We start from the raw sequence: 26,879 nt of genomic DNA on the forward strand, positions 1-26,879 counted from the left end.
TATCCTGAATGTGTGCAAGTATCTGTCCAGTCTAGGAAATCAGAAGCCTTAACCACAGCTTCAGTGTCATCCCAGTGCCTATTACACTTGCTCAGGGCTGGCAGAACACCTTCCATTTTGATCAGCCATATCCATGCTATATGTTCTGCCCATCAACATCTCTGCTCATCATGACTGGAAGGAGGTGGTTCAGGTGGCCCAGCTCCCCATTCCCTGAGCTGAGAGCTCCTCCCAGTGGTTTCTGTTTTACTAAGTCTTTCCAGTGAAAAAATTCTTGAGATAATTCTGAGATAGTTCCATGTGAATCCTTTAGAGTTTTTCACAGGCATGTGGTAGCGCATTTGAGTCCAGAACCTGGAATTGGGAGGCACTGATTTTAAGCCTTTCCAATTGACTGTGGGCAAAACCCGGAGAGCTTTTCTCACAAGATGAGGTAGAGACTCTGGCTCTTGGAAGGAACAGAATTTAATTAAGATGAGTTTCAGTGTTTGATCATCCAAGGCAAGATTCACTGCTGCTTGTAGTTCAAAGACACTTGGTCCATTAACATAGCTGGGGCTTAAGATAAATATTCCTCTTCTACTTTTCTTAATAATGTTCACGATGTCTTCTGCATACACTAGAAATAAAGAATTAAATTAATTGCAACTCTTGTTTTTAAACCTTGAGTGACAAGCCTGACTGTCCCAGATCTGCACAGAGGGTTCCTTGGCACAGGCACTCTTATGGAAAGACAAAAGAAACTCCTCCTTCCATATGGTTGACTATAGCACATTCACTATATCAACTTCACAGACAGTTGAAAATATACTTTAATGTCTAGTGACTCTCAATTTTACAGTTCTCCCCTTGTGTTTAGACTGGGAAAAAAGAGGCCAGGGGAATGTTCAGTCCCCTAGGTGAGGTAGCAGAACCATGACAGGCCAGCAGGAGGGGATGAGGTCTACACATCTGATGCAAGCCCAGGTCTGGGTGCTGCTCACAGAGCCTGCTTAATCCAGAGGTGAGGTTTGTGGCCATCAGAATCCCAGAATGCAGAGGGATCACTTGTTTGAAAGGATGAGTGACTTCCACATGAAGAACCAGGAAAGACATCTTTGTTCTACAAGCCTTCTCTATGGCCCAATATTATTTTTTCTCCTAAAGATAGATTTTTTTTTAGGTGATAGAACATGTCTCTGCAAAACATATTTTTCTGTATTGTTCCTCCAAAAGTTCTAAGCCCATTAAACCTTCCAGAAAATGTATGTCTCAACAAAAAGAGTGACAAGAAAACTTAGACAGTACTTGTATTTAACTGACTCTTTTATTCTGTATTTTCCCTTGGCATACAGGACCTACCTCCTCCTGGAGCCACATCTCTTTCAAGTAAACACAAGGTGTATCCATATTTGTTTTCCAAAACTTCAGGGAATAGATTCAGGGCCAAGTTTTCTTCACTCACAGATGAACTTACTTCATTCTCAAAAGAGCTCCATTTTGCATAAGATATGAAAGCATCAAAATGCTTTTTATCTGAAAAAGAGGAATGATAAAAAATATAAGCCATTTACAAAGTTTTTACTATCATAGTATATCTACATGTGCTCAAAACATATGATAAATGGGTAAGAAATAAGAGTTGAGGCCATAGCAGCATGAGAGGACACAATAACCTTGCCCCCAGGAGGGACTCAGCCCTGCCCCGGTGGTGCCTAAGTCTGACTGCTCAGCACAGATAGGCAGCCACAGATAGTCGCTCCCTGGCTAAAGGGGGTGCAGAGTGGTCTAGAGACACGTGAGGAGAGTCTGGAGATGGAGGCTTTGGGGAGAGAATGGAGAAAGCAGCTGGAGGGATCCGGGCGCTGACTCCTCCCCCATACAGAGGCAGCCATGTGGTTCAGGCAGAACACACCCCTGAGTGGCAGCAGTGTGAGAGGACCCAATAACCCTGCCCCCAGGAGGGGCTCTGCCTTGCCCTGTGGTGCCTACGCCTGACTGCTAGGGACAGAGTGACTTGATAAACCACTGAAGGAGAGAGCCACAGACAGTAGATTCCTGGAAGTCTCGAACAGACTGCCTGAGGTCAGATGGGATCAATATCAGACATCATCAGAGGCAGATCCAGAAAGGAAAAACAGCGGTCTTCTACAATAGAAGTTCACACCACAAAGTCAGGAAATCAAGGCAGATCAATATAAGACGCGGAAGCAAAAAAGAAGAGTCTCACAAATAATGAGAAGACAAAGAAACACCCCCCAACTAAAGGGAAAGGAGGAATCCCCAGAAAGAGAACTAAATGAAATAGAGGCAAGTAAACTATGAGATATTGAGTTCAAAACAATGTTTCTAAGAAAGCTCAATGAGCTCAGTGAGCTCAGAGAGAATTGCCAAAAACTTCAGGGAGACTACGAGGAACTTACTGCACACTATATCAGCATGAAAAAGGACATAGACACTATTAATAAGAGACAAGAGGAAATGAAGAATACAATTTCTGAACTGAAGAATACAGTAGAAGGAATCAAAGCAGGTTAGGTGAAGCAGAGGATCGAATCAACGAGCAGGAGGACAAGGTAGAAAAAAGCTCCCAGAAAGAGCAAGAAAAAGAAAAGAGACTCAAAAAGAATGAAGAGGCAATTAGAGAAATGCAGGACAACCTGAAATGTAGTAATATCTGTATAATAGGGATACCAGGAGAAGAAAAATAGGAACAAAGGATAGAGAACCTCTTTGAAAATGTAACGATGGAAAACTTCCCTAATTGGAGGCGAGAAAAAGTCACGCAAGTCCAGGAAGCACAGAGGGTCCCATTCAAGAGGAACCCAATGAGGCCCACTCCAAGACACATCATCATTCAAATGGCAAATATCAAAGACAAAGAGACAATCCTAAAGGCAGAAAAGGAGTAACAGGTAGTAACATACAAGGGAGCCCTGATATGGCTAGCAGCTGACTCCACAGAAACACTACGAGCCAGAAGGGAATGGCAAGAAATATTCCAAGCAATGAAAAGCAAAGGCCTGCAACCAAGACTGCTCTACCCAGCAAGGCTCTCGATTAAAATAAAAGGCAAAATAAGGAGTTTCCCAGACAAAAGAAGGCTAAAAGGATACACCTCTGCCAAACCAACATGGCATAATGTGCTAAAGGGACTGCTTTACAAAGACAGAGAAAAAGAGTTTATGAATATCCAGTTCCTTTCACAGTCACCAATACTTAATATTACCAATATTTTTAATACTTATTAATCTGATGGTGACAATGATGTGTTATTTTAATTGTTACTTTATTGTTTTTTGAAACTAAATCTGTTGTTTGTATATTTCTTGCCTATTTCTATGATTTTTAAAAAAGCTTTAAATGACTTTTGGTATCCTTTATCCATTTTTTGATTAAATGTTTGTAGAATTTTTTCCCTAAAAAAAAAATTAACAAATATTAACCCTTTTTAGATGTGTTGCAAATACTTTCCTATTCTCTTTCTTGTACTTTAACTTCTTTATATGCATATTACTGTATAGTCTTAAATGTTTAATATAATCTTATTGTCAATATTTTACTTTATTGCTTCTGGGTTTACATATTTTTCTTCAGGATAAGAAAAATGTTATTTTGTATTTTCTCCAGAAACTCCTTAGATTTTACATATTGATTTTTAATTCACCTGAGTAGTTTTTGTATAATGTGTGAAATAAGGCTCTATATTTGTTTTTTTTTCAAGTAATATTGTTCCATGAACTTTATTTGTTGATTAAGCCTTATTTTTCCCATTGACTTGAAATATCGATTTTATCATATATTACATTGTTAGACAGGTATATATGTTTGTTTGTATAATGTTAATTATATTTCATTAATTTACTTGATTATTTCTGTGCTGGTGTCATGTTCAGCAAATAGGAAGTTTCTACATGGCTAAAGAAAACATCAGCAAAATGAAAAGGGAAGTATACATATGGGAAAATATATTTGCTAATGAAAACTTGGAAAGAGGTTGATCTCCAAAATATATAAAGAACTCACACAACTCAACTCCAGGAAGACAAACAATCCAATTAAAAAATGGGCAAAGGATCTGAACAGACACTTCTCCAAGGGCAACATACGCAGGGCCCAGAGACATATGAATGGATGCTCAGCATCATTAGCCATCAGAGAAATACAAATTCAAACCACAATGAAATACCACTTCACACTTGTCAGAATTGCCATCATAAACAAATCAACAAACAACAAGTTCTAGCAAGGTTGTGGAGAAAAGGGAACCCTAGTACACTGTTGGTGGGAATGCAGACTGGTGCAGCCACTGTGGAAAACAGTTTGGGAGTTCCTCAAAAAGTTTAAAATGGAACTTCCTTTTGATGCAGCAATTCCACTGCTGAGATTATGCCATAAGAATCATAATACACCAATTCAAAAGAACCTATGCACCCCAATGTTCATAGCAGCACAATTGACAATAGCCAAATGTTGGAAACAACCTAAATGCCCATCAGTAGATGATTGGATCAAAAAACTATGGTACATTTACACAAAGGAATACTACACAGCAGAAATAAAGAAAGAGCTACTACCCTTAGTAACAGCATGGATGGAACTGGAGAGCATTATGCTAAGTGAAATAAGCAAGAGGGCAAGAGACAAATACCACATGATCTCACCTATAAATGGAACCTAATGAACAAAATGAACAAGCAGGAAAAATAAACCAAAAAAACTGAAAGAAAAACGAAACTGTCAGTAACAAGAGGGAAAGAGGGAGGGGTAACGGGGAAATGAAGCGGAAGAGTCAAATCAAGGAACATGTATAAAGGACCCACGGACAAAGCCAAAGTGGGGAAAGGATTGAGGGTGGGAGTTAGGAGTGGGTGGGGCAGGGGAAAGTGGTGGCAGAAAAATGGAGACAAATGTATTTGAACAATAAAAAAAAAGGTTGGGATCATTACTGAATTGATTTTAAAAAATTAAGAACAGCAGCTGAGTCCATTTCAAAATTACACTGCTGAGTGGTATTTATTGTCTATCTGGAAACTACAATCAAATTCTGCTTACTGAAGAACTCCCACAGTTCCACTGATATCAGATACAACAGCTGGGGCCTTCTGTGATAAATCCAAGCACTCAGAAGTTCCTCGGAGTTTTCCTTGTATCTTCAGTGTCTCATTAGTTGCACATCAAAGAAAAGTCTACTCCATCAAAGCATGATATCCAGTGAGCAAAGCACTACTGACACACAGCACCCTGCACGTTAGAGAGCTGATGGCACATATACCACTGCGTGAATGCTATGTGTAGAATGAGGCAATGATAACTTCCTAGTGGGATGCTTTCAGGGTTGCATGAGACAAGCTTGGTGTCTGGTTCATAGCAGGCTCAAGATAAACATCCATTAGCCCCCCACCTTCTAAATGAGACTCTATATTTACAGAACTTATTTCAGGATATTTTTGGTCTCATATGCCTCTATTGACTAAATGATTAGAAATAAACATTGATTAGGGGGACATGCTAAAGAACTAATTGAAAGTAGTAAAAACCCCCCAAAGTTAATCCATGGGCTTTGGGATTGAGCACACCTGGTTTATATTCCAGCACTTCGTACACTGCCTGGAAAATAATAGTTACAAAATAGTAATAGTGCTGGCTGCAGTTTAGAAGTACACTTTTTCAATGTGGACCTAAAATAAGGCCCAGTAGAAGAGGCCAGAAATAGAAAAGGAAGAGTGGGGGAAGTCTGGAGATAAGAAATGAAGGTGCCAAAGACCTGAGGCTCAAGAGGCTATTCGAGGAAACTACTGGTTACCGAGGTGGAAAGGACATTCATGGATGTGGCCAGCAGATAAAGGCTGTGCAGTTTAAATATGTAACACACCATAGTTGCCTCAATTCCTTTCATATCTGTGGGAAAATCCAGCAAACTAGGATTTTTCTATAATCTGAAAACATTATATTGATTTGGTAATAAAATTAGAGTGGAAGTACTAGACAACCTGCTATGTCCTCCAAAATTGTGACAGTCTATATCTCTCTACACTTTTGTATATTCATCATCAGCATCAAAGGAAACATTCATTTTGCTGAATAACATTAGATTGGTCAGAGTGGGCACCAAATCATTGTGCTTGAAACCTGGGTTCTGCCCCCTTAGATTTCTAGTGCAAAGTAAAAAGAGAAAGGGCATATTTAAGTGTTTCACAGTCAATTGACTCTTCTGTGCCACTCTGGAATCTTAAGATCAATAACATTTTAGTAAAAGAAGTATGAAGATGTCCAGGGAAATGATTAAGACATTGATTAGATAATTGGATTAATTCAGAAAAGCTAACTTGGAAAAAAAATAAATCTCATGAACACTCTTGGCTTAAGGATTTCTAGCATGTATTCTTAATAATTGATCTAAAGCAAGGATGTCCAACCTGCGGCCCACAGGCTGTGTGCAGCTCTGGATGGCTATAAATGTGGCCCAACACAAAATCATAAATTTACCTAAAACATTATGAGATTTTTTTTGTTTTCATTAGTGTTTGTGTATTTAATGTGTGGCTCAAGACAACTCTTCTTCCAGTGTAGCCCAGAAATGCCAAAAGTTGGGCACCCTCAGTCTAAAGGAAGATATGATTCGTGTATTTCTTGACTCCCATTTCCCCAGAGGTAGGATAGCTCTCACTGAGTTTCTGGTATGAGAGAAGCATTGTATGGAGGGGTCTGTCAGATAAGAAATTAGCTCCAGAGTCCAGCAGAGGAGCTTACGCTCTTTCCAAACCACAAAATTACTTGCTAAAACTTCAAACATCCTAACTTTAGGGGACTCCAGAACTAGAAAAACACAGAAGCAGCTCTTCTGTTTTGAAGAAGCAAACATTAATAAATGTCATTATCCTGTCTCATGGGAAAATTGAGAAAATTCATTAATAGTATGATATTGCATCTTACAGAACTTCACATTTTTTGTGATATTTCCACCAACTTCAAGTCCCCCGTTTTACAGATAAGGCTGAAAAAGTTAATTATTAATGGGGGCTCTAAGTCAAACTGCTTGGGTCCAAGTCCCAAGCTCTAAGATTGCCTAGCAGTTCAATTTGGGGCACATGACTTCAGGTCTCTCTTTCTGGCTTGTAGGATTGCTGTGACAATTCAGGTAGCCAATACACTTGATTGGCAGACACTTAGTACTCATGAGATAATAATGGTACTGAGTGTTCACTATGTGCTAGATGCTGTTCTAAAAGCTTAAGATGTCTTAATCCAATGAGCCCTCATAGCATTCATTGTGATTGAAATTGTGGTTACAATTCCATTTTATCAAAGAGGAAACCAAGGCACAGAGGTGTTAAGTCATTTACCATATTGCTTTAAGTTGGTTAATAGTGAGAATATTTTCAAGTCCAACATGTCTGGCAATAGCATCATTGGCAAGATTCCTGGTAACTGGAATTAAAAAAGACTTTGCCTGATCCCAGACTTCCCAGGTATGCACCATCAGACCTGGAGGAAATCACAAAGCTTGAAGAGCATGACCATATCCATCAGGAATTATCCATTTTTGGAGCTCTTTTGTCTAAGTCAGTCCTGAGAGGAAAAGTCAGACCCAAGTTGGAGTCGCCTTACCTCCGAGCGTCTCATCCTTGCTCTGGTAGGTTCGGTACAGCAGCACTATTTCAATCCAGTACATGAAGAGGAGAGCAGCTGCTGTCAACACACTTGCTAGGGTCATGACAGTGCCAAGAAGGATGTACAGGAACACCACTGGGGAAAACATGGCAATCGTTAGCAAATGCAGAGCTATATTCCTGTGGCAAGACCTTATTCAGCCCAATGCTGTGGACCCACACAAAGCCTTTTCTTGCCCCAATATTTTACTAATATCACTGCTATTGAAAGCGTTTTTATTGGATGCAAAAATGCCTTAAATCACACCCTGAGGAAACTATCTTACGATGAACTGGAGAGAGCCTGGAGGAATGGGCAGTTCCTGATCAGCCTCTGGGAAACTGATCACAACGATTTTTTACTCATTTTCCCCATAAACTTCTACACAACACATTTGTAACCCTCTCATTGTATATTGTAAATTATTTTCATGCATCATTGTCCCTACTAAAGTCTAAACTTCCAGAGGCCAGGAGCTATGCCTGGCTCACTTTTGCACCCTCCATGGCACCTAACTCATGAAACACAAATTCACAGAGAATCCACTGGGGACCAGGCACAAATTTTGTCTTATTTGTCTCATGGGTTTTCACAATCACCCATTCTAAAAATAATTTATCAAGTGAATGAATGAATGATGTCAACTTCATCCTTGAGCATCTTCTTAAAAAAAATGAGAAACTATTCCTCACCAGGAACATTCACGCCAGCCTTAAAATGTTATGATCAGTGATATACGTATATACTTCTGGACACTGAGACAAACTACATTGTCACACCTCCACTCTCAAATACCTAACCAACATGTTTTATGGATTTGGAAGCCAGGAAAGAAAAATTGGGAAGGGACTTATGTCCTTGCACAACACCCATCGCATAGAGCATGCATAGGTATATGCAGAATGAATGAGTGAATGCCTGAATGATGAGCTATTCTGACACAACCCCAATACACAAAATTTTGGTTAAGAAGACCATCTCTGGATCACTGATATGAAACTTAATAGTTGTGTATGGCCTTGGTCAAGGTATTAAATGAGTTAATATAGAGAAATGCATAGAACATTGTCTTACATAATAAATATTAATTGCTATCACCATTGATAGAAATAGACAGCCCATCTGGACCTCTGGGAGTGGGCTGAGGGCAGGAAACAGGAGGGACTGCAGGGGGAGATAGAGCTACGCTGTGGGAATGGGAATTGGGAGCTGCCTGTGTACCAAGCCATGCTCATTGGGGACTGGGAACAGAAGTCAGAGGTTCGATGAATGCCTTCATGAACCGCCTGGGGTCATGGGGAGGATACTGAGTTTCACAGGACAGTGCCAGGTCCCACAGGCATGAGGCTGCATTGCCCATGTAACCAAGCACGTGCCTTGTGAACATTCAGGTTCCCATGCCCTCCATACAGAGGTCCTGCTCCTGGTTGTAGATGCCCTGCCCCACCCGCTGAGGTTGCCCTAGGCACTACCTGAGAGGTCATGAGGGGTTTCCAGGGTTTTCTTTTATTCAGGCTTTTGGTTCAGTCACTATCAGCGGGCCCCAGTGTGGGCAACATGCTTCATACAGAGAGTAAGGAATGGGAGGTGCGAAGCTGATGAAATGCTACAAGAGTGTCCTCCACAGCCATGATGGTAGCAGAGAGAGGTTCTTACATTGAGAGTGCACAAGGTTAACAAGATAATTGAACTGAGGAAAGAAACCTCCTACCCACTTTCAGTACCACATTGGGGGTGGCACTACGGGGAGGCAGGCACATGCACAATAGAAGTTGAAATGGTGGCAGGGGTCGGAACTGGACTAAAGAGGATTGCCATTGTAGCCTGGGGAAGGAAAGGATTGGTTGGCGGGTGGATACACCAAAAATACGCAAAAAATTGAGAAGTTAATTGTCCATTCTGAGAAGCACCTGGCCCATCCCACACCTGAAGCTAATATAAACCCAGGGGAACAGAGAAACACTCTCTTGCTCATCACTTGCTACCCAGGACCTTCACTTGGATGGTGCACTGGCCTGTCCTCTTCATGGGTCATGAGGTTTTAGCAATCACATGGCCCATGGCTTTCGGGAGAGTGTCTCGCTCTCTTTCTTCTGGACCTGGTGTAGCATTCTCTGGTGCATCCATGCACCTCTGGCCTGGGAGCATGAGAATTTGAAGCCCTAGCAGCCACATGGCCATGGCCATATCTGCTCCACACACAGCCACCAGGAGAGAGCCTGAAGCTGGACAGCAGCTGGGAACAAGCTAAGCTAAGTGGGTGACAATTTAGCAGCTGCCTTGGACTCCAAAAGATGGTAATTTAAAATGGAGCAGGAACTGCCTTTTGTTTTGGTTTTGCTGAGGGCAGCTAGGTTTTGTCTGGGTTTTGTGGAAGAGACGAGTTTTGTGATGGGGAGTTCCCAGATTGTTCAGCATTTGAATAAAAACCTCTTTCTTTCCTCACCAGTCTCTGCCTCTAGAGTTTGCCTTTTGGGTAGTGGGTAGCCAAACTCTCGTTTTTATTTGGTTACATCATCACTTTTATTTAAGAAAAATTCCTCTCCCCTCAGATTAAAACAGTTGTGTGCATTCTGCAGTAATGTTCCAGGTTTACCTCTTTTCTTTTCCCTCAATTGAATGGACTGAGTAGTGTTCCCAATGGAATTCTGGGCAAAGCAAATAAATGTCTTGTGAAGATCACTCTGAGTAACCTCTTTCAAGTGGACAACACACTTGATGATTTCATCCTCAAAAGTGGCTTTAACACTGGGAAAGGAGAAAAAAATATCACACCAATTCAGTGGATAAAGTTACACCCATTTACAGTGTTTGGAACTCATGTAAATAGCCAACAGTCTAGCTTCCTGAAGAGCCATGGGATCATGCAATAGGAAACTCCAAAAGAACATGACACAGTTGGAAGAGCCTGTTTTTGTTTTTTTTAATTGTTGAATCTGCTAAACATTGTTATAAGCACTAACACTAAGATATAATTTATTTATGGGTCCCAGCTGACCTTTCTTACTTTAAGAATTCCCCCTGAAAATAGATTCTAGCAATAACTTGAGAAAAATATTAAAAGTTATTAACTGCTACAGAGATCTTACTATGTATCAGGCCATCTTCTGAGCACAAAATGAGGGGTATTTGTTCTTTTCCATTCCACACCTCAAAGAAACCCCACAAGGGAATGATATGATTATCCTAACTTGGCTAGCAATGAAGACCAGGCACAGAAAGTGAGTCTTATTTCACACTACTGGGATGTGGCAACCTGATTCTTGGGACTGCCATTCTACCCCGTGCAGGAAGTGGGAGTCTTGGCATTTATTCATAATTTGGATTCTCTAAAGTTGCCAGTCTCTAGTCTGTTCCCATGTTAAGGAATACTGTTTATGTGAATAATGCATTAGGCTATAGAGCTTGGAGCCTATAATACCAACTTTTTTTTCACAAAATGCTGTTTACCTGCCAGAAGCTGTGATAAGCATATCACCTCTACTGCATATACTCCTTACAGGGACCTTGCAAGGTGGATTGTAGATGGCATGATGGAGGCTCACAGGGTCACATTTCCAACAGATGGAAAACAGAGATTCATACCAAAGGCCGTGGGAAGTCAGAACATACTCTCTTTGTGATACTCAACTACTTTGAACTTTGATGCAATATCAAAGATGCAATAGAAAACCCAATGACTTTCCTTATTTTAGAAGTTCTTGCTAAATTTTATTACTGTTCCCAAAGCCTGTCCTTTATTTTTCATAGTGTTGTATTCTATCAAATATGATATATTTGTTTATTAAAATATTTTTAAAATCAGAATTGTGCTTAATACATAGACTATTACATTGGAACAGATCTTAGAAGATGAGGAACTGTATTTTTTAGCAATATGCCTAACAGATTGAATCCAAGCCCTTAACCCTCCAACGACCAGAGTCCAGCTTTTTGAGGAGTTGGATAGATCCAAATGGCTAGAATTTTCCATTATATTGAGCTATATAGTCTTCCCAGTAAATTCTGGCCACTAATCTGGGTCCTGTGCTCTTGAGATCCACAAACAGTTTAGTTTCTCATAAAACATAACAACTTCCAAACACTTCAAGACAGATACCACTACTGAGTCTCCTTTCCCGGGCTGCATTGCTTAAACTCTTCCTCATTTCACATAATTTTTGGTCAGACTCCTTATTCTAGTACCATTTCCTCATTTCACACTTTCAAGATTGTTAATGGCTCTGCAGATTTGGACTCTCTAAATGAATGGCATTGGGGAAAATGGGAGGTTGGAGTAGGGATGGTGGGCAGCATTTTTCTGTTTTTGCTGGACATGCTGCTTCTATTCAAGCAGCCTGGGTCAGTGTGCCTGTCTTCTTGTTAGCTTGATGTTTAAAGCAGCCATATCAAACTGTTGCTACAAATTGAGCTTTAAAGCAACTTAAATATTTCATTTTATGGCCCTGTCAGAAACTGAATTTGGCCTCCACATTTAAAATTAACACACACTTTTGTACTTTCATTTTCACCACTAGTTGGTGCTCATGGCTACAGCATCAACTGTGTGTGAATGTATGTGTGTGTATGCTCACCTCTGTGTGCACATTTTAGAGGTTTACAAAGGTGAAAGCATTTATTATGGGTTGGAAAGAATATTGTCCTCTAATTTCCTTCTTACCTTCTCACCTCAGTTGTTGGGATTTCCAACTCCTGGTCAGAATCTTTGCTGTACCATCTTATCACAGGATTAAAGTTCTTTTCGAAGCCAAATCGTGCTGTGCAGTGAAGAGTCAAAGACTTTCCTGAAAATGAAGGGGCCACAGAAGAGAAGAAGAAAGCCCATGAGAATGTTTTGTTCTGTGCATGAGGAAGATGCCACCTGAAGACTGTTCCCTGGTGCAACATGTTTACAGGTAAAACACTTGTGCCAGAAATAACCAAATGTCTACCTGTCTCATTCGGAAACAAATGAAACCATGTATGTTAGTCTCTAGTGGGCAATACTTAGATCTCAAACATATGACTATGTTCTTAAAAATGAATATTGATCATGATCATGAAATGAAAAATGATCATGGCTATGATCATGGAACTGGGTTCCATGTGTGGTCTGAGAATGTACACCAGGAAAATATGAAGTTTCAGTAACCAGCTCGGTCTTCCAACACTGTTATGCAGTACAAAGTATGTCAATAAAGAACAATTTTCTAACCAATATTTTCATATTGAGGAAAAAATCACGAGCTAACTGTGGCACGTAGTTTAGAGAAGAAATCATTTAGACATAGTGTTTTTGGGACAATGCACTATGGATGTAAATGTATTTTATCACACTACCCTCTTTCTCCCCATTTTCTTTTTTTATTTTAAATTTATAAATCATGTTTATTCTATTACAATTGTCTCAGTTTTTTCCCCTTCTCCCCATTTTCTTATTAAGGATATCCAGACATGCTCTACCTCAAACTTAATATTTTAACCATGAGACAGTTAAGAACTGTATTTGAAAACTCATCTTTGCAACTTAATAATGTTTTTCCCCTAGTAATACTTTAAAATTCACTGAGATCATATGAAACTTTGTTATTTTTTAATTAATTTTTTCCCCTTTTTTCCTACTTCCATTCTTGTGTCATTGCCCATTTTGCTATTTCTATAATCAGGTTATACTGATCCTGCCACCTAGCGGTCCTTTACCATAATACCTATTCTCACATTTCTGTAATAAATATTCTCTCATTTAAAAGAACACTTATTTCATTGAAGCAACCAGCGCTTGATTTTAATAATGCAGCTCTTATTAGACTGTTTGATACGATGTAGATGTTATTGAAGTTGACAAAATAAAAGGGGACCATGGGAAGGTCACTTTGTCCTCCTAACAAAAGAAGACGCTACTTTGGAAAGCAAATTAATTGAGCAGGGATTATAGCATTCTCCTATAATTACCTTACACTAGACCAAATACCACATTTTTAAAGGTTAATATACTCAAGTTGGTAAATTGGTTAAATTTATAGACCTAATCAAGCCCATGGACTTAGTATATGTAATCAGCCATTCCAGCGGTGAGTAAAAACAAATCTAAAACCTATTGGCTATGTAAAATGCACCAGCCACCTAAGACATATTATCTATATCTCTCAATGTAACCTCGTGATGTTTGTTTTATTTTGCGTATTTACAGATTTAAAAACTGAGGCTTAGAAAGATTAAGTGGCTTATAAGGTCAAAACACTAATCAGTGGCTGAGTCAAGATTCATGCCCAATTCTTTTTGACTTGAATTTAACTCTTTTTCATATGTCACACTTAGACTTGTTTCCAAACTTGATAATTCAGCCCACCTTACCAAGTTCTATTTCCAGGATGTCCTTGACAGGTTCTAGAATATCTGGTTTGAGAGTCGTATCCTTCACTAAAAGAGGAAAAAGAAAATCATTATTTGCACTGGGAGATCTGAAAGCCTGCTTGCTGAAGATGTGCATGCATGGGCACACTTAGATCTCCATGTCTTGGGGCTGCCTCTTGAAATTTTATTCATATTTCATAAGGCTAGATACTCAGGTTTTAATGTGAAAAGCAAGCTTCTAAAAATGACTGTGCAGGTGCTGGCAAATATTAGTTTTTGATAAACGTTAATTTCTTTCATACTACCCCTGCTCACCCATTGCAGAATTAATCCTCCATCCTCATCTTCTCCTACAAAATTGCTTGCTGGTGCCATCTGGCTGAGTAATTCAGCATGGAGAACCCACATGAGAAAATGTGAAAGTCAGCCACATTGGAGTCCACCACCTTCACTCTTAAATTCATGGTTTGTCTTAAAATAAAAGTGAGCCCAGACCTTTATTAATCATTTATTTCTCAACTTGCTGCCACAAACTTTCAAATGTGCCTCCACTGTCAAACTTCCTCTAGAACATGTTCCATCTCTTGATAAAGGAAAATTAACCAACTTTACTCTGGATGCCCTCTCATATATCTTAGGGACCTCCTTTACAGAAATTATGACAGAAATTACAACATTTCTGTCCTGTGTCTTTAACATTGTCTCTCTTGTTCCTATTAACATTTACTCATGCTCCGTCTCTATGTCTTAAAAAAAGAATAAAATCCTCCACCTCACATCTTTACCTTACTCATTCTCCTCAGTTTCAGCCAAATTCTTGAAAGAGTGCTATTTGCTTGTTTTCTCCATTTCCTCACCTCCCATTGAATCTGATTTCTGATCCCATCACTCTACTGAAACTGCTTTGGCTAAAGTCACCAGAAAACTCCTTGCACCTAAATCCACTGGGTACAACTGAATTTTTCATCTGCTTTCTTCTAAACAGCATTGGCCACCTCCTCTTTGGAACCCTCTCTTAACTCAGTTCATTGTTTCTGGACTCTCCTGCTCACCTCTCAGCTCTATGCTCACTTCTCTATATGCTGTGGGTTCCTCTCCTCTGTTCCTCTTATGGATATCAGTTCCCTTCCCAGTCTCTCCTAGTGCTCTTTTGTTCTACTCTCCCTGGGTAATATGGCTCATCCTCTAGGCCTCTTCCATACAGAAGGCCTTGGTTCTTGAAATGATCTCTTTCCTACATCATCAATTTCATTTCCTGTACTGCTCTCCTCCCTACCCTTCTACTGACACCCACTTTCTGAGGTAAATAATGACTTCTGCCTTTCCAGATCCAATGATAAGTTCTCAGGTCTTACCATTCGAGGCAGTACATCACTGTTCTTCTTCAGACACTTTAGTCACTGTGTCTAGGACAGTTTTCCTTTCTTTTCATACCCCTATTCTATCTCCTTTGGGGATTCTTCTCTTCCCTACCTCTCCAAGTGTTGGAATGCTCTAGGCCTCAGCTCTGGACTATTTTCTTTCTGTACTCACTCCCTAGGCATTCTCAGTCAGGCCCTTTTGCTTTGCATATTATGTGTATGTTGGCCACTCTCACATTCACCTCTCCAGCCAAGCATCTCCAGACCAGTTATCCAAATACCTATGTGTCATCATGATTTGGATAAATGAAAGTCCTTTCAGGTATAATACAGGATGGGGCAAAAGTAGGTTTATAGTTGTGAGTATGAAAGACACAGAATTTATTCTTGTATTATTACTTATTATTATTCTTTTTTCCATACAAAAAAACTGTAAACCTACTTTTTTCCCCACCTTGTACTCAGCTTCTTCCTCAGAACTTCTTTTTCAACTTCTTCTGTCTCATTAAATTGTGTCACCATTTACCAACTTTTTCAGGCCAGAAAACTAAAATATTGTTGATCTCCCTTCCTTTTATCTTCCAGATAAAATTCATCATCATGTTCTATTTATGTACCAGAAAGCCATTTCTTATCACCTCTGCTAAGTCTATTCAAAGAGCAACCAGAGACATCATTTAAGAACATGAATCAAACCTGCTTCTCTCACACCTATGCCTTATATTGGACCTTATGTATGCTGTGCTGTGCTGTGCTATGCTATCCTATCCTCTATGAGTAAACTACAGAAAGTCTACCTAGTTGCCCAACTTAAAACCTAGCTTTCATTCTAGACCCATCATTTCCCTTCATCTTCACTTCCAATTCCTAAGTCCTTTCATAAGTACCTTCTAAATATTTCTTGATTTCATCCACTTCTCTTCATCTCCATTGCCATTTCCAGTTTAGGCCACCATCTGTAACTGCCTATTTGACCACAGCAGCCTCCTAATTCTCTCCTTGTCTCATTCTTGCTCCAAAAACTCATTTTCTATACAGTAGACAATGATCTACCTCAAAAACAAATCTATTCATAACATTCTTCTGCTTAGAAACCTCAGTGACTTCCTATTGTTCCTTGGATAAAGTCTAAACTTACTGGGACAGTGTAATGCCATTCCTATTTCCAGATACTCACCCTCAGCTGACCATGTTCTTTCTGGACTGCACCACACTCTCTCTCTTCTCCTGGACATTAACTATGCTGCTCCCCTGCCTGGAACAGCATGTCTCCCACCATGATGGGGTTAATTTGTTCTCACCCCTCAATTCTCACTTGGACTTGGTATACTTGGGTTTTGATTTGGTAGGCTTCCCCTATGCCCCACTTTTTCTCCACTCATCACACCATATTGTGATGACTTGTTCCTCCTCTGTGCATCCCACAGAATACTAAGTTCTGGGGATCTGAGGGAGTATCCAGGTGCTCATTCTCACTCATGTACCCTTAGCACCAAGCTCAGTGCCTGATACATATAAGATTTTCAACAAATATTTGTGTGAGAATGAATAAATAAAAGAATGAGTAAGTAAATGAGGAAGACAAGGCTTAATTGAAAGAGTTGAAGCAGATGTTACAAGGAGCCCTTCAGGAAACAGAAAAGCAGATTCTGCCACTGGAAATTTGATGGGCCAATTTATCATGCCTGACAAAAAGAACAATCACACATCACTAGGAGGGGGTAAGTGGTGCAAGTTGGGTATTTGCATTCTTTCTTTTTATCCAAGGAACAATATAATAAAACCAAATCGCTGAGGTCTGAAGTAGTGAAGAGTGTGAGGGCCAGGAAAGGCAGGAGCGCCTGACTTGGCTTCAGCATAGCCTGTGTGGACTGTATCACACAATAAAAGAGGAGGTAAAATTGATTAATATATTTCTAAGAGATAAGTCAGCCATTCTGTAGCTCTTTAATACAAAACATGAATGGCTTACTTGATTATGCTTTGACATAGGCCATGCTTAAAATAATAACATGACAGTTTATTCATGCTGACACTTGTAAATTTAGTAAGAATGACCCAAGAGAAGTCTCAGAAGAATAAAGCCAATGGGCCAATAAACATATGACAACATACTCAATTTCATTAGTATTCATGGAATGTAAATTAATCTAAGGAAAAGAGACCCTACTTGACACATATTTTAAAAAAAAAGTTTGAAGACACCAAGTATTATTTAGGAATAATAGAAATCTATTCATTGCTGATAAACATGTAAATGGCAAAGTAATATTTTAGAATAATACGATGGTTTATAACACAAATCACATTTAATAAAAAATAATATTCCACTTTATTAATAGATATATATTTTAAAAAGGCCTAAATGGAAAGAATATAAACTATAAAACTGGACTACATCAGGGACGGGAGGGAGGGAAGAGATGTCAGCATAGGTCTCAAGCTGTATGTATATGCAATGTTTAGTTTCCTTAAAAAAAGAAATGCAAGATTTTTAAGCATGTGAAAAAAATGTTAACAGCATTAAAGCTGGTGATAGGTACATGGGTGTCACTTATTTCTCTGTGTGTTATTAATATTCCTTTTTAAATTTATTATGAAAACAAACCAAGGATCAATGCATGGGAAACCCAACTTGTGACAATTTGAATATGATCCAGAACTAGGTCTTCCTTGGAGAGTGGAATCTAGGTTGATGGGGAAACTGATGTTTGCCAATATTTAAGGCTTTACATGACTACGCTGTAGATCTATGTTCTCTCTTTTCAAAAAAGGAAAAAAATTACTAAGCCACAGGAGGATAAATTTAATTGGGTAACTGGGGTTCAAATCTCAAATCTTTAAACCAAAATCTTACTTACCAATGGTTTTCACTTGAACAACAGCTCTGACTGTCCATGAACTTCCATTATCCGACTGACTATAATCACATGTGTACATGCCCTGGTGAAAGTCATAAATTTCATCCAGTTGCATTGGGTTGCTCCTTTTTTCAGAGAGTAGTCTTCCATTCTAATCCAAGAGACAAGAAAATCAAATAACTTTCTTTAACCAGACAATTATTATTACTATTAATTGCACCTTTTGAAAAACTTCACGAATTTGAAGGAGGGAAAGGGGAATCAGTCTGAGATAAGGACATAACAATCATACCCCCAAACTAGAAAAAAGACTCTGTTCAAAAATTGTATTTATAAAATTCTTTCTTAAAATAAGAAACATTTTCAAATACTACATTGTGTGTGGAGATCAAGGTGCAAATATAAATCAGCTCACCACAATCTTATTAATTTATTATTTTCCAAAGCATGACTCAGGCCCTGAGAGTATTCTAGAAAGCTCATCATGTTCTAAGTAGCTAATACATAAATTAATTTTTAAAAAACATATGTTTATATGTCTGAAAATTGATGCAGATTTCTTATATGCAGCTAATATAAAGCTTCCTCTTTAATTTAACTTTAATAAAACAATGAAATTTAAATTTAAAATGTTAAGTGAATAATCAGGTGTATATAAGTATGACAAAGAATGGCTTATCATTGAAAAACAATTATTTAACTTATAGTGGACCCAAAGTCTTGGGAGAACTAAAATAGATTATGAAAATTTCCTTCTCTTACTTAGAATCTGTCAGTGACAGCTTTTTTCCCTGAGGGAAAAAGTCTAGAGTTCTTTACAATCTGATCTTGCCATTCCTTCCTTGACTCGTTTCCTTCTATTCTCCCTCTACCACTAGCCATTCCCTAAATGACCATGTTTTTTCTCAATCCATGCATTTGCACATGTCTCCCACTATTTTTCCCAGTGAGTAAGCTGCTGCTCAATCTTCAACTCCCACTCAAGAGGTAGCTCTCATGGAGGTAAGTTGTCAGGCATCACGACATGCTTTCAGAGCAGTAAGCACACACCTCCATCATTGTGTGTACCTTTTGTATAGTAATGACGTATTTAATATTGAGATATCTTCTCTGTAGTAGTTGAAAGCAGTCTTTGTGCCAAGACATATACCTGGTTCTGGACACATTGAGTGGAATAAATATTAATCCTTTCTCCCAGTGAGCGCTTTGTCTAAGAATGCAGGCCCAGAGTAGTAAGTCAGAGGTTGATGCATGCCAGTGGCTTTGACTCAGCTTACATGAAACAGAAATGCACCCTCCAGTTAAATTAGAGCTTTGAAGAATGTGTAGGAATCAGTCCATTTGAAATAAGTGCCATTTTAAGAACATTTGAAGCAAAGCATGTATACAAGAAATAAGGCCAATTTGAAAGGGCTGATGCATGTGGTTGTGTTTGATCTCTGGACCCCATTCTATGACAGGCAGGCTAGCCATGGAATGGTCTTTGTAAATGAAGAGTGAGTGAGTAAATGCATGTATAATTGAAAGAAAAGTTTTGAAGCATAAAAATCACATTATTTGACTTTTTTTAATGGCAACTAAGTGTGGAAGTTATAAATTTAATCAAAGACTATCATAATCACTTTTGTATCATTAGAGGCTGGGACGTAGTAGGAACTTCATAAGTATTTGTTGAGTGATTGAGTATATTTGTGTCAGTAACCTTTTAGCACCTTGCCTCCACATGGCACATGGCCTTCCAGTTTCCAACTAAGAGCACTAGGAACATATCTCTCACCACTGCAGTAAAAAGAAAAAAAAAAACAGTAAAAAAGAAATAACAAAATAATAAAAGGCTATTATCCATATAGATTACAAAGTTCTGTCTCATGTTATTTCATATGATTGTTCAAAGACTTGAACTCAGTTTGCATAATTTTGTTTTCCATTTTATAGATGAGAAACCTGAGCTTCTGCAGTTTATGTTTTGCTCCATATCACAAAACTAGTCAGTGAGAGGACTGAAAATTTATCTAAATTATTCGGGTTTTGAGTTTCAGATTCTGACTGAGGAATTTCCCTTCTACTTTGCCTGCTGACTTGTAGAGTCAGGGATTCCCCCACTCTAAGTCTCTGGTGTGGTTCTTGTGGCTCAAGAAGGAACTTCCAGTAAATTGGCAGGCAGTAGCCTAAAGGGGTCGGGGGGAGGGTGGTGAGCAGAACTGGTTGGAGGAGCACCTGCAGATGGGAAGTAAACAAGACCAAGTGGTGAGACAGATAAGGTTAAACAATCTATCAGCTCATCTCAAGGATCAAGAACACTTTAAAAGGAAGGTTTAGAGCATGGGGTAAAATTCAGAGATCAAATTCTACAGTACACAGTAATTACATACAAAGAACAGAACTGGAGTGAAGATGTGTCGTAAATCACATGAGAGAGTAATAGGGAGAAGATGCTTAGTTATAACTAGGATCTCAGCTGAACCACAGGGAAGATGGATGATACAAAGTGGACCTGACTTTTTTCATAAAAAGTGTAAGCATGGCTCAATACATGCCATTAAGATTTTTATGAGATAGAATTAAAAGGAATCACCAAAGAAGAGAGATAAGAAGCAATTCATATTAAGAATGATGGAAAATGCATTCTAATAGCACAAGCACAAATGATTCTAGTAGAAAACAGAGGACCTAACAGGGCTGCACAGGGAATTCTTTGTTATGTTCAGATGTAAAACAGAAGGAGGAGTTGGAGGAGAAGAAGAGGAAAAAAACCATAAACAAATAAGGAGGACCACCTCAGTGTAAACCTGTATGAATAGTGTCAGTAAGTTCTAGAGAGAACTGAGGCATGAAAAAAAAAGCTGAGGACACTAAAAGGACTTCTAAAGGTATGTGTGAAACAAGAAGAGCGAAACAAAGAAAGTTCATTCTACTAGAAATAGTTATTATAGTATTTTACTCTAATATCACAAATCTGTTGCTCTACTGGACAATACTGTCACTCCAGGGAGCACAATGAACATTGTGTTATTCTCTGTGAATGGTGCTCCCTGGAAGTGGGCTTTTACTACCTAGCTTAGGGGGACTCCCAGAATCTAGATCTTGAGTCCTATCTTCCCTGATGGACATGATGTTTTCATGTCTGTTTTAATGACTCATTGTGTCCAGATCTGTATGTGTCGACTCTTCTCACCCCTAATTGAATTAGTGGCTATTTTCTCCAACTTGACAAATGCTGCAAATTTTTGAGCCATAAAGTCCCAAAATGTGACTCTCATCTCTTTCACACCCTCTATTAAAGCATTTCATCTTTTATTTTATTTCTTGAAAATATGACTAGCATCCCCCTGATAGGCCCCTGGATCAGAATTCATACTTGTAAGTTCAAACTCACCAACAGGGACCAAATTACCACTCAGTCAACATATAGCCTTTATTCCTAGCTCTATCTCTGACTACATCAGGCAAGAACTCTCCGCCCCCAGATGCATACCACTCATGGAATGTGTCCAGCATATGTCTCTTTCCATTGATCACACTGCACATTCCTGTCAAGTGCAACTTTACAGTCTCTTGCTACAATCATCAACTGACAACATTTTACTTATACATAAATTTTGTACTAATACTTAACTTTTAATGAGAAAAAGGTACATTATGAAAGTTAGAGGCTGATGAGCTAAATGTCAATCCCTAGTCAAAGTCTTGAATGAATTATTAAAACAGATGATTTATGAACACTTAAAGAAAAGGTGGTTAATATCAGCCACTTGCTTTTACTAACAACGTTTATGCCAGTCATCTCAATTCCTTCCATGATAAAATTATTAGACCAAAGCCTTAGAGGAATACAGTAGACACACTGTATCTTAACTATACTGATTCATTCAGAAAATACTTTCATGACCTTTTTAAACAAAATGAATACATGTGGACTGAATGATTCAATCTCTGAGTGCCTTTTTTGGTAAAGGAGCAGCAATATGGTGCCCCTCCCCCCACCAAGTTGTGGATTGATGGACCATATGTAACTAGGCAGATAAATCTAAGGTCAACAATTGTTCAGTATTTTTACTAAGTGCTTGAGTGAAGACCTATCATGCATGTATCTCATATACAAGTCTTACCAATACAGAAGTGATGGTTAATGTTACATTTCAAAATCAAAATTCTAACCTCTTCACATGTAAAATGATAGGCTAAAACCAACAAATTATAGTTTAATAGGAATAAATATAAAATCATAAACATGGGTTATAAATTCTACTCTATTAGCACAAAAATTGAAAAGGTCCGATTGCAGTTCCTTTGAAAAGGACCTACCTGCCAACTTAAAATGAATTGACTATAAAATAAGCTGACCCAAAATTAATACAAGCATCGACTAAATGCACTGATATAATGTTCAGAAAAAAGAAGACAATAGTTTCTCTGTTTTCAATATGGGTTAGACAACATGTGGATTATAGCCTTGAATCAACGTTAGGAAGTTGCTCAAGATTATGAGAGGTCTGAAATTTAACCTTGAGAACAATCAAATGGGCCAATGTCTCAACCTTGGAAACAGTTTTCAGAAATCAAATCTAAATGATGTTTACTTCTTTCCTATTTGGAATCACATTAATCTTTGGTCTAGCCAGTCTCCTCATTCTCAATAATTCTCCAAGTCACTAGGCCCACTGAATACTATACAGTGCCAATCACTGTGAGAACTAGGCCAAAAGGAAATAAGAAAGAGAAGTGGCAGTTCTATGTGTGAAAATTCTATGGAACATAGGCCTCAGAGATGGCCTGGCAGCCACTTCAGCAGTGTGGCAAGCAAACAAGGCATGTGAGTGAGACTGTCTTAAACCACAAGTGGAAAAGTTATTCACAGCACAAACAAGAGTTCATGAAGAGTCTTTCTCACTGAACTTTGTTATAATTTTGCCCATGTCGAATTTTTTTTTAGCTAATGAATATAAAATACCCTCTCATTGAAACCTCTTTATGCCAAAGTTATTTTTTCATTGTTTTTTAGAAATAAAATATAGAGAAAACATCATTAGAATATAATAATTGATTTACTTCAAGTCCAAATTCTCAGTCATTAAATATTTCTATCAAGAATCTCCAAGCCTAAATTTTTTGACATGTCTAATAAAAATACTTTGGAAACTTTCAGAGACTCTAGCCTATGGATTTATTTCAGCTGGATATTCTGTATGCCTGGCAGGTATATCCCATGTGAGTTAGTTTCATCTGAATTGAACAATACCATGTTTTCATCCTCTCTGCCAGTGTTAGCATCATCTGCTCTGAGATGTCTTAGGTGTTAGTCACCCGCCACATGAGTTTCTGGGTTTTACATGAAGAAAAAAAAATTGGGTACAATGTTCTGCCTAATGCCATCACTCTCAGTGTTGCTTCCGTGAGGTCTGAGAGTTTCCAGTTGTGCGTGTATCTGTGTGTATACATAAGTGTGTCTGCATGTGAACACACACTTCTGCAATGGATAAAACATAACCTAAACCATGACATCTCCAAATCTGCATCAGAAGGTACAATTTTAACAACAGCCAATGTTGGCCTACTTTTAGAACAGATGCCTGTTCACCAGTAAACACACCATGACATTTTCAGTCAATGCCCCAAAGAAGTGAAATAAAGTTTCCTTTTGTAAATGTCATACAGCCTTAGGGTTTATCTTACAAGAACAATAGATGCAGAAAGCTGGCAACTACTCTGTCACTTGTTCTTACCTAAAAGTAAAAGTAAGCTTTCATTTCAAAGATATGCATTTTCATCTGAAATAAGTGGGGCAAACCTGGTTTCCTGGGCTAGGAGCAGCCTGCCTTGACATAGAAAGGTATCTGTCATCCAGATTACAAATACTTTTGAGGGAAATTTTATTCTTAAGAGAGAACTGAAAATAATGAGGAGAACCATTGACTCTTTTATTTGCTTTATTTTAGAGGTTGTGAAATTAATGTTTCTTAAATTAGGATTTCATTGAAGCCAGCACATTTTCAGTGTCTCTTTAAAATATAAATGTGAGACCTTAAGCCTATCACTCATCATCCTTTAATACTTATTCATACAATACACATAACTCCTGTCCACCTATTGTCACCAAGTTTCAAGAGAATCAAGTGAGAAAATATCTTCTCACACCATAGTGATTGTACCCCCATCAGTCTCTAATTGTAAAGTCTTGGAGTGCATAAAACCACCAGATAAACAGGAGCTCCCTTCTTGACTTCAATTGGTGGCAATTTAAAATGATATTTTTTATATTAGGAAACATATATTTTGAAGTCAAATTTAAAGTTTTACATGATTTTTAAAGCAAAGCACTGGACTTGTTGCAAGTATAAAAATTGTTGCAAGTGTAGGAAGCAATTTTAAAAAATGTTGCAAGTGTAGGAAGTCATTTAAATATTATTCCCTGATTCCATCATCCAGGGGTCAAATACATAGAACTATGTTAGAGGAGATACGTATAAAGTATTTGTATATATGTTAGCACTCCGTATAACTATAAAACACAATGAAAATGTGAAGTGTTTTCTCTTTTTAATCAAATGTAGTTTATAACTCTAAATTATTATGAACCTTGCCTTTTCCTGGCCCCTGTTCTATCTTTCTCTTAGTATGGCACTCCCTCCTCACTGTCTCACCTGTTACTCAGGACCAGCTAGCATTTGCCTTAAATGTCTCCCAGTTGTGGACACCTAGGAAAGTATTCTACTCTCTTCTTTCTTTCAGAAACCCTTCAAGTCTCACTTGGAGGGTGCTCTCTTCCCCTTAGCAATGTCCATTGCTTTCTAAAGACAGTATAATGAACTAATCTGGCCTTCTGCATTAGTGGATGTTGTAAATTGATATCTTAACTTCACATGTATATACTAGACTTTTAGAAATTTTCCTGGCACTATTAAAAGGATGGTTCTAATAACTGAAATATCAGGTTCTGTGGCTGTCTAGGGGAAAGAGCTTTATAAAAAGTCAGCTCTTCCTTGTAAGCACAAGGCCAAACTTTGGAAATTTCTAGCCCTCAGATCCTCAAACCCACATTTCTATATACTGATAGAGATGTTACCATTAAAAACCGTTCACTTGCATCAGTTTTAGAAAAGTCATTCTTACCTGGTACCAGGTCACCTCTGGACTCTGTGCATCCCTTTGGCAGCCAAGGCTGGGGCAATATATGGAGTCAGTGCTACCAAGAAGAAGATATTGCTTATGTGGTACAGAACTCACACAGGATATGTTTGTCTTGGGCTTAGCTTCTAAGACCATCTTAACACAGCAGGCCTCATCCTGGGGGCTCCTATGAAAGTTAACAAGGTCTTGTGAACATAAATATTATATCCAGATAATATAGAATTTAGCAGTGTTTTCGATAAGAATGCATTTAGGACATACCTAATCCTGGGTCTACAAATATATGACCCAACATTGTTCATCTCCATGGTCAGAAAACGTAGGGTAATCTTGTCCAGGATGATGTGAGAATAGTTTTTAGTAATTTCCCTTAGCGTGTCTCCATTTTGCGGTTGTAGGTACCACTGGACCTCAGATAAGTCCTTACTATCACTGCAGGGCAGGTGTCCAGGGCCTTGAGTTGCTGAGAGTGAACTTCTGTGGTAGAAATGGGATTTCTGTGGGCCTGGTAAGTTACAAAATAAGACAAACTCCTCCTCACTCTTTGTAGAATATGTCCAAAGAAATTTTTTGGTGGAGCAACCTGAAAATCACACACACACACACACACACACACACACACACACACACACACAAGAGCAACACAGAAATACATTAGAAGATGAAACTCTTCTTATCTTTACAAAGAGTAGCTGTGTGTCTTTCCCCTCCAGTGTTCCCATTTTGCAGGGAAAAGGAAGTTCTCATTCTAACCCCTCCCAGGAGACTTCAGTGTCACCAATGGCAATAGTGACTTCCCAGTAAAGGTGGCCAATCCACCCTTCATTTCTCTTCTGCTGCTCCCACTGAACACCCACCAAATGGTAACTGGGTTCCCCATCGACGTTTGGTATCAGCTGAAAGCTGTTCACTTCAATAATTTCTCTCTCATACCCATCTTAACAGCAAGATGAAAGTGTTCTGTATTAATGTCATGCTACTGATATATCAAATTATTTGTCACTTTAAACTTTGACTACAAGATTCACAGTGTTAATGTGAAAAGTGAAATCCCCTACCTGAAATATTAAATCCTTTAATTCTCTCTCCTGTGACAAGACAAAGAAATATACATCCCAAGTAAAACATTATTCTCCCTGGGTTCTGTCATCCCTTCAGAAAATGTATTCTGTGGCCAAAGTGGAGTGCATTGTGACTCAGAGCTCTGCCTTGAGAACTTTCTTCATTTCTGTAAATAGAAAATGGAGAAATCAGAACTTGTGATCAAAATGCAAGTCACACAGGAAGCTTTGAAAGGGCAGTCCCTTCCAAGGGAGCTGTCATATGTCCACATGTATATGGTATTTTCAATGGTATGTAGCTGTCCTTGCATGTATCATTTCTTACACATCTGAAAGGTGGAGAACATTTCAAGCTTATAGTATCACTTGGAGCTTTGCACCATGCAGTGTTTTTTTTTACTTCATTTACTCACAAAATTCTTTTTTTAAATATATTTTTACATCATATATTTCCAAGAGTAATTTGGAAAGAATTAAGTGAAAGTTTTCCTGGAAAAAAACTC

The 26,879-nt window shown here is 38.5% G+C and overlaps 1 protein-coding gene across 1 annotated transcript; it reads right to left on the reverse strand.

Moving 5' to 3' along the window:
* Positions 1-152: 152 nt before the first annotated feature.
* IL18RAP (interleukin 18 receptor accessory protein) lies at positions 153-26,443 on the reverse strand. Its single transcript, XM_054578033.1, has 10 exons — positions 26,374-26,443; positions 25,577-25,898; positions 25,298-25,481; positions 18,188-18,338; positions 13,966-14,031; positions 12,293-12,416; positions 10,229-10,380; positions 7,591-7,728; positions 1,342-1,515; positions 153-619 (listed from the first exon to the last, which is right to left on the reverse strand). Exons 1-10 carry the CDS (start codon positions 26,441-26,443, stop codon positions 153-155), a joined length of 1,848 nt encoding a protein of 615 aa, XP_054434008.1.
* Between the last annotated feature and the right edge of the window lie 436 nt (positions 26,444-26,879).

The sequence above is a fragment of the Pteronotus mesoamericanus genome, unplaced genomic scaffold, assembly GCF_021234165.1.
Source record: "Pteronotus mesoamericanus isolate MK-2021 breed Mesoamerican mustached bat unplaced genomic scaffold, CSHL_Meso_final contig_48, whole genome shotgun sequence".
Classification (NCBI taxonomy): domain Eukaryota; kingdom Metazoa; phylum Chordata; class Mammalia; order Chiroptera; family Mormoopidae; genus Pteronotus; species Pteronotus mesoamericanus.

Excerpts from the sequence above, each read along its gene's own strand:
- IL18RAP (XM_054578033.1), bottom strand. The coding sequence starts at position 26,443 with ATGTTTTACTTGGGATGTATATTTCTTTGTCTTGTCACAGGAGAGAGA. Across the intron at positions 12,417-13,965 it reads CATCCTGGAAATAGAACTTG|GAAAGTCTTTGACTCTTCAC; the intron begins GTAAGGTGGGCT and ends CTTCATTTTCAG. Across the intron at positions 620-1,341 it reads AGATGTGGCTCCAGGAGGAG|TGTATGCAGAAGACATCGTG; the intron begins GTAGGTCCTGTA and ends CTTTATTTCTAG.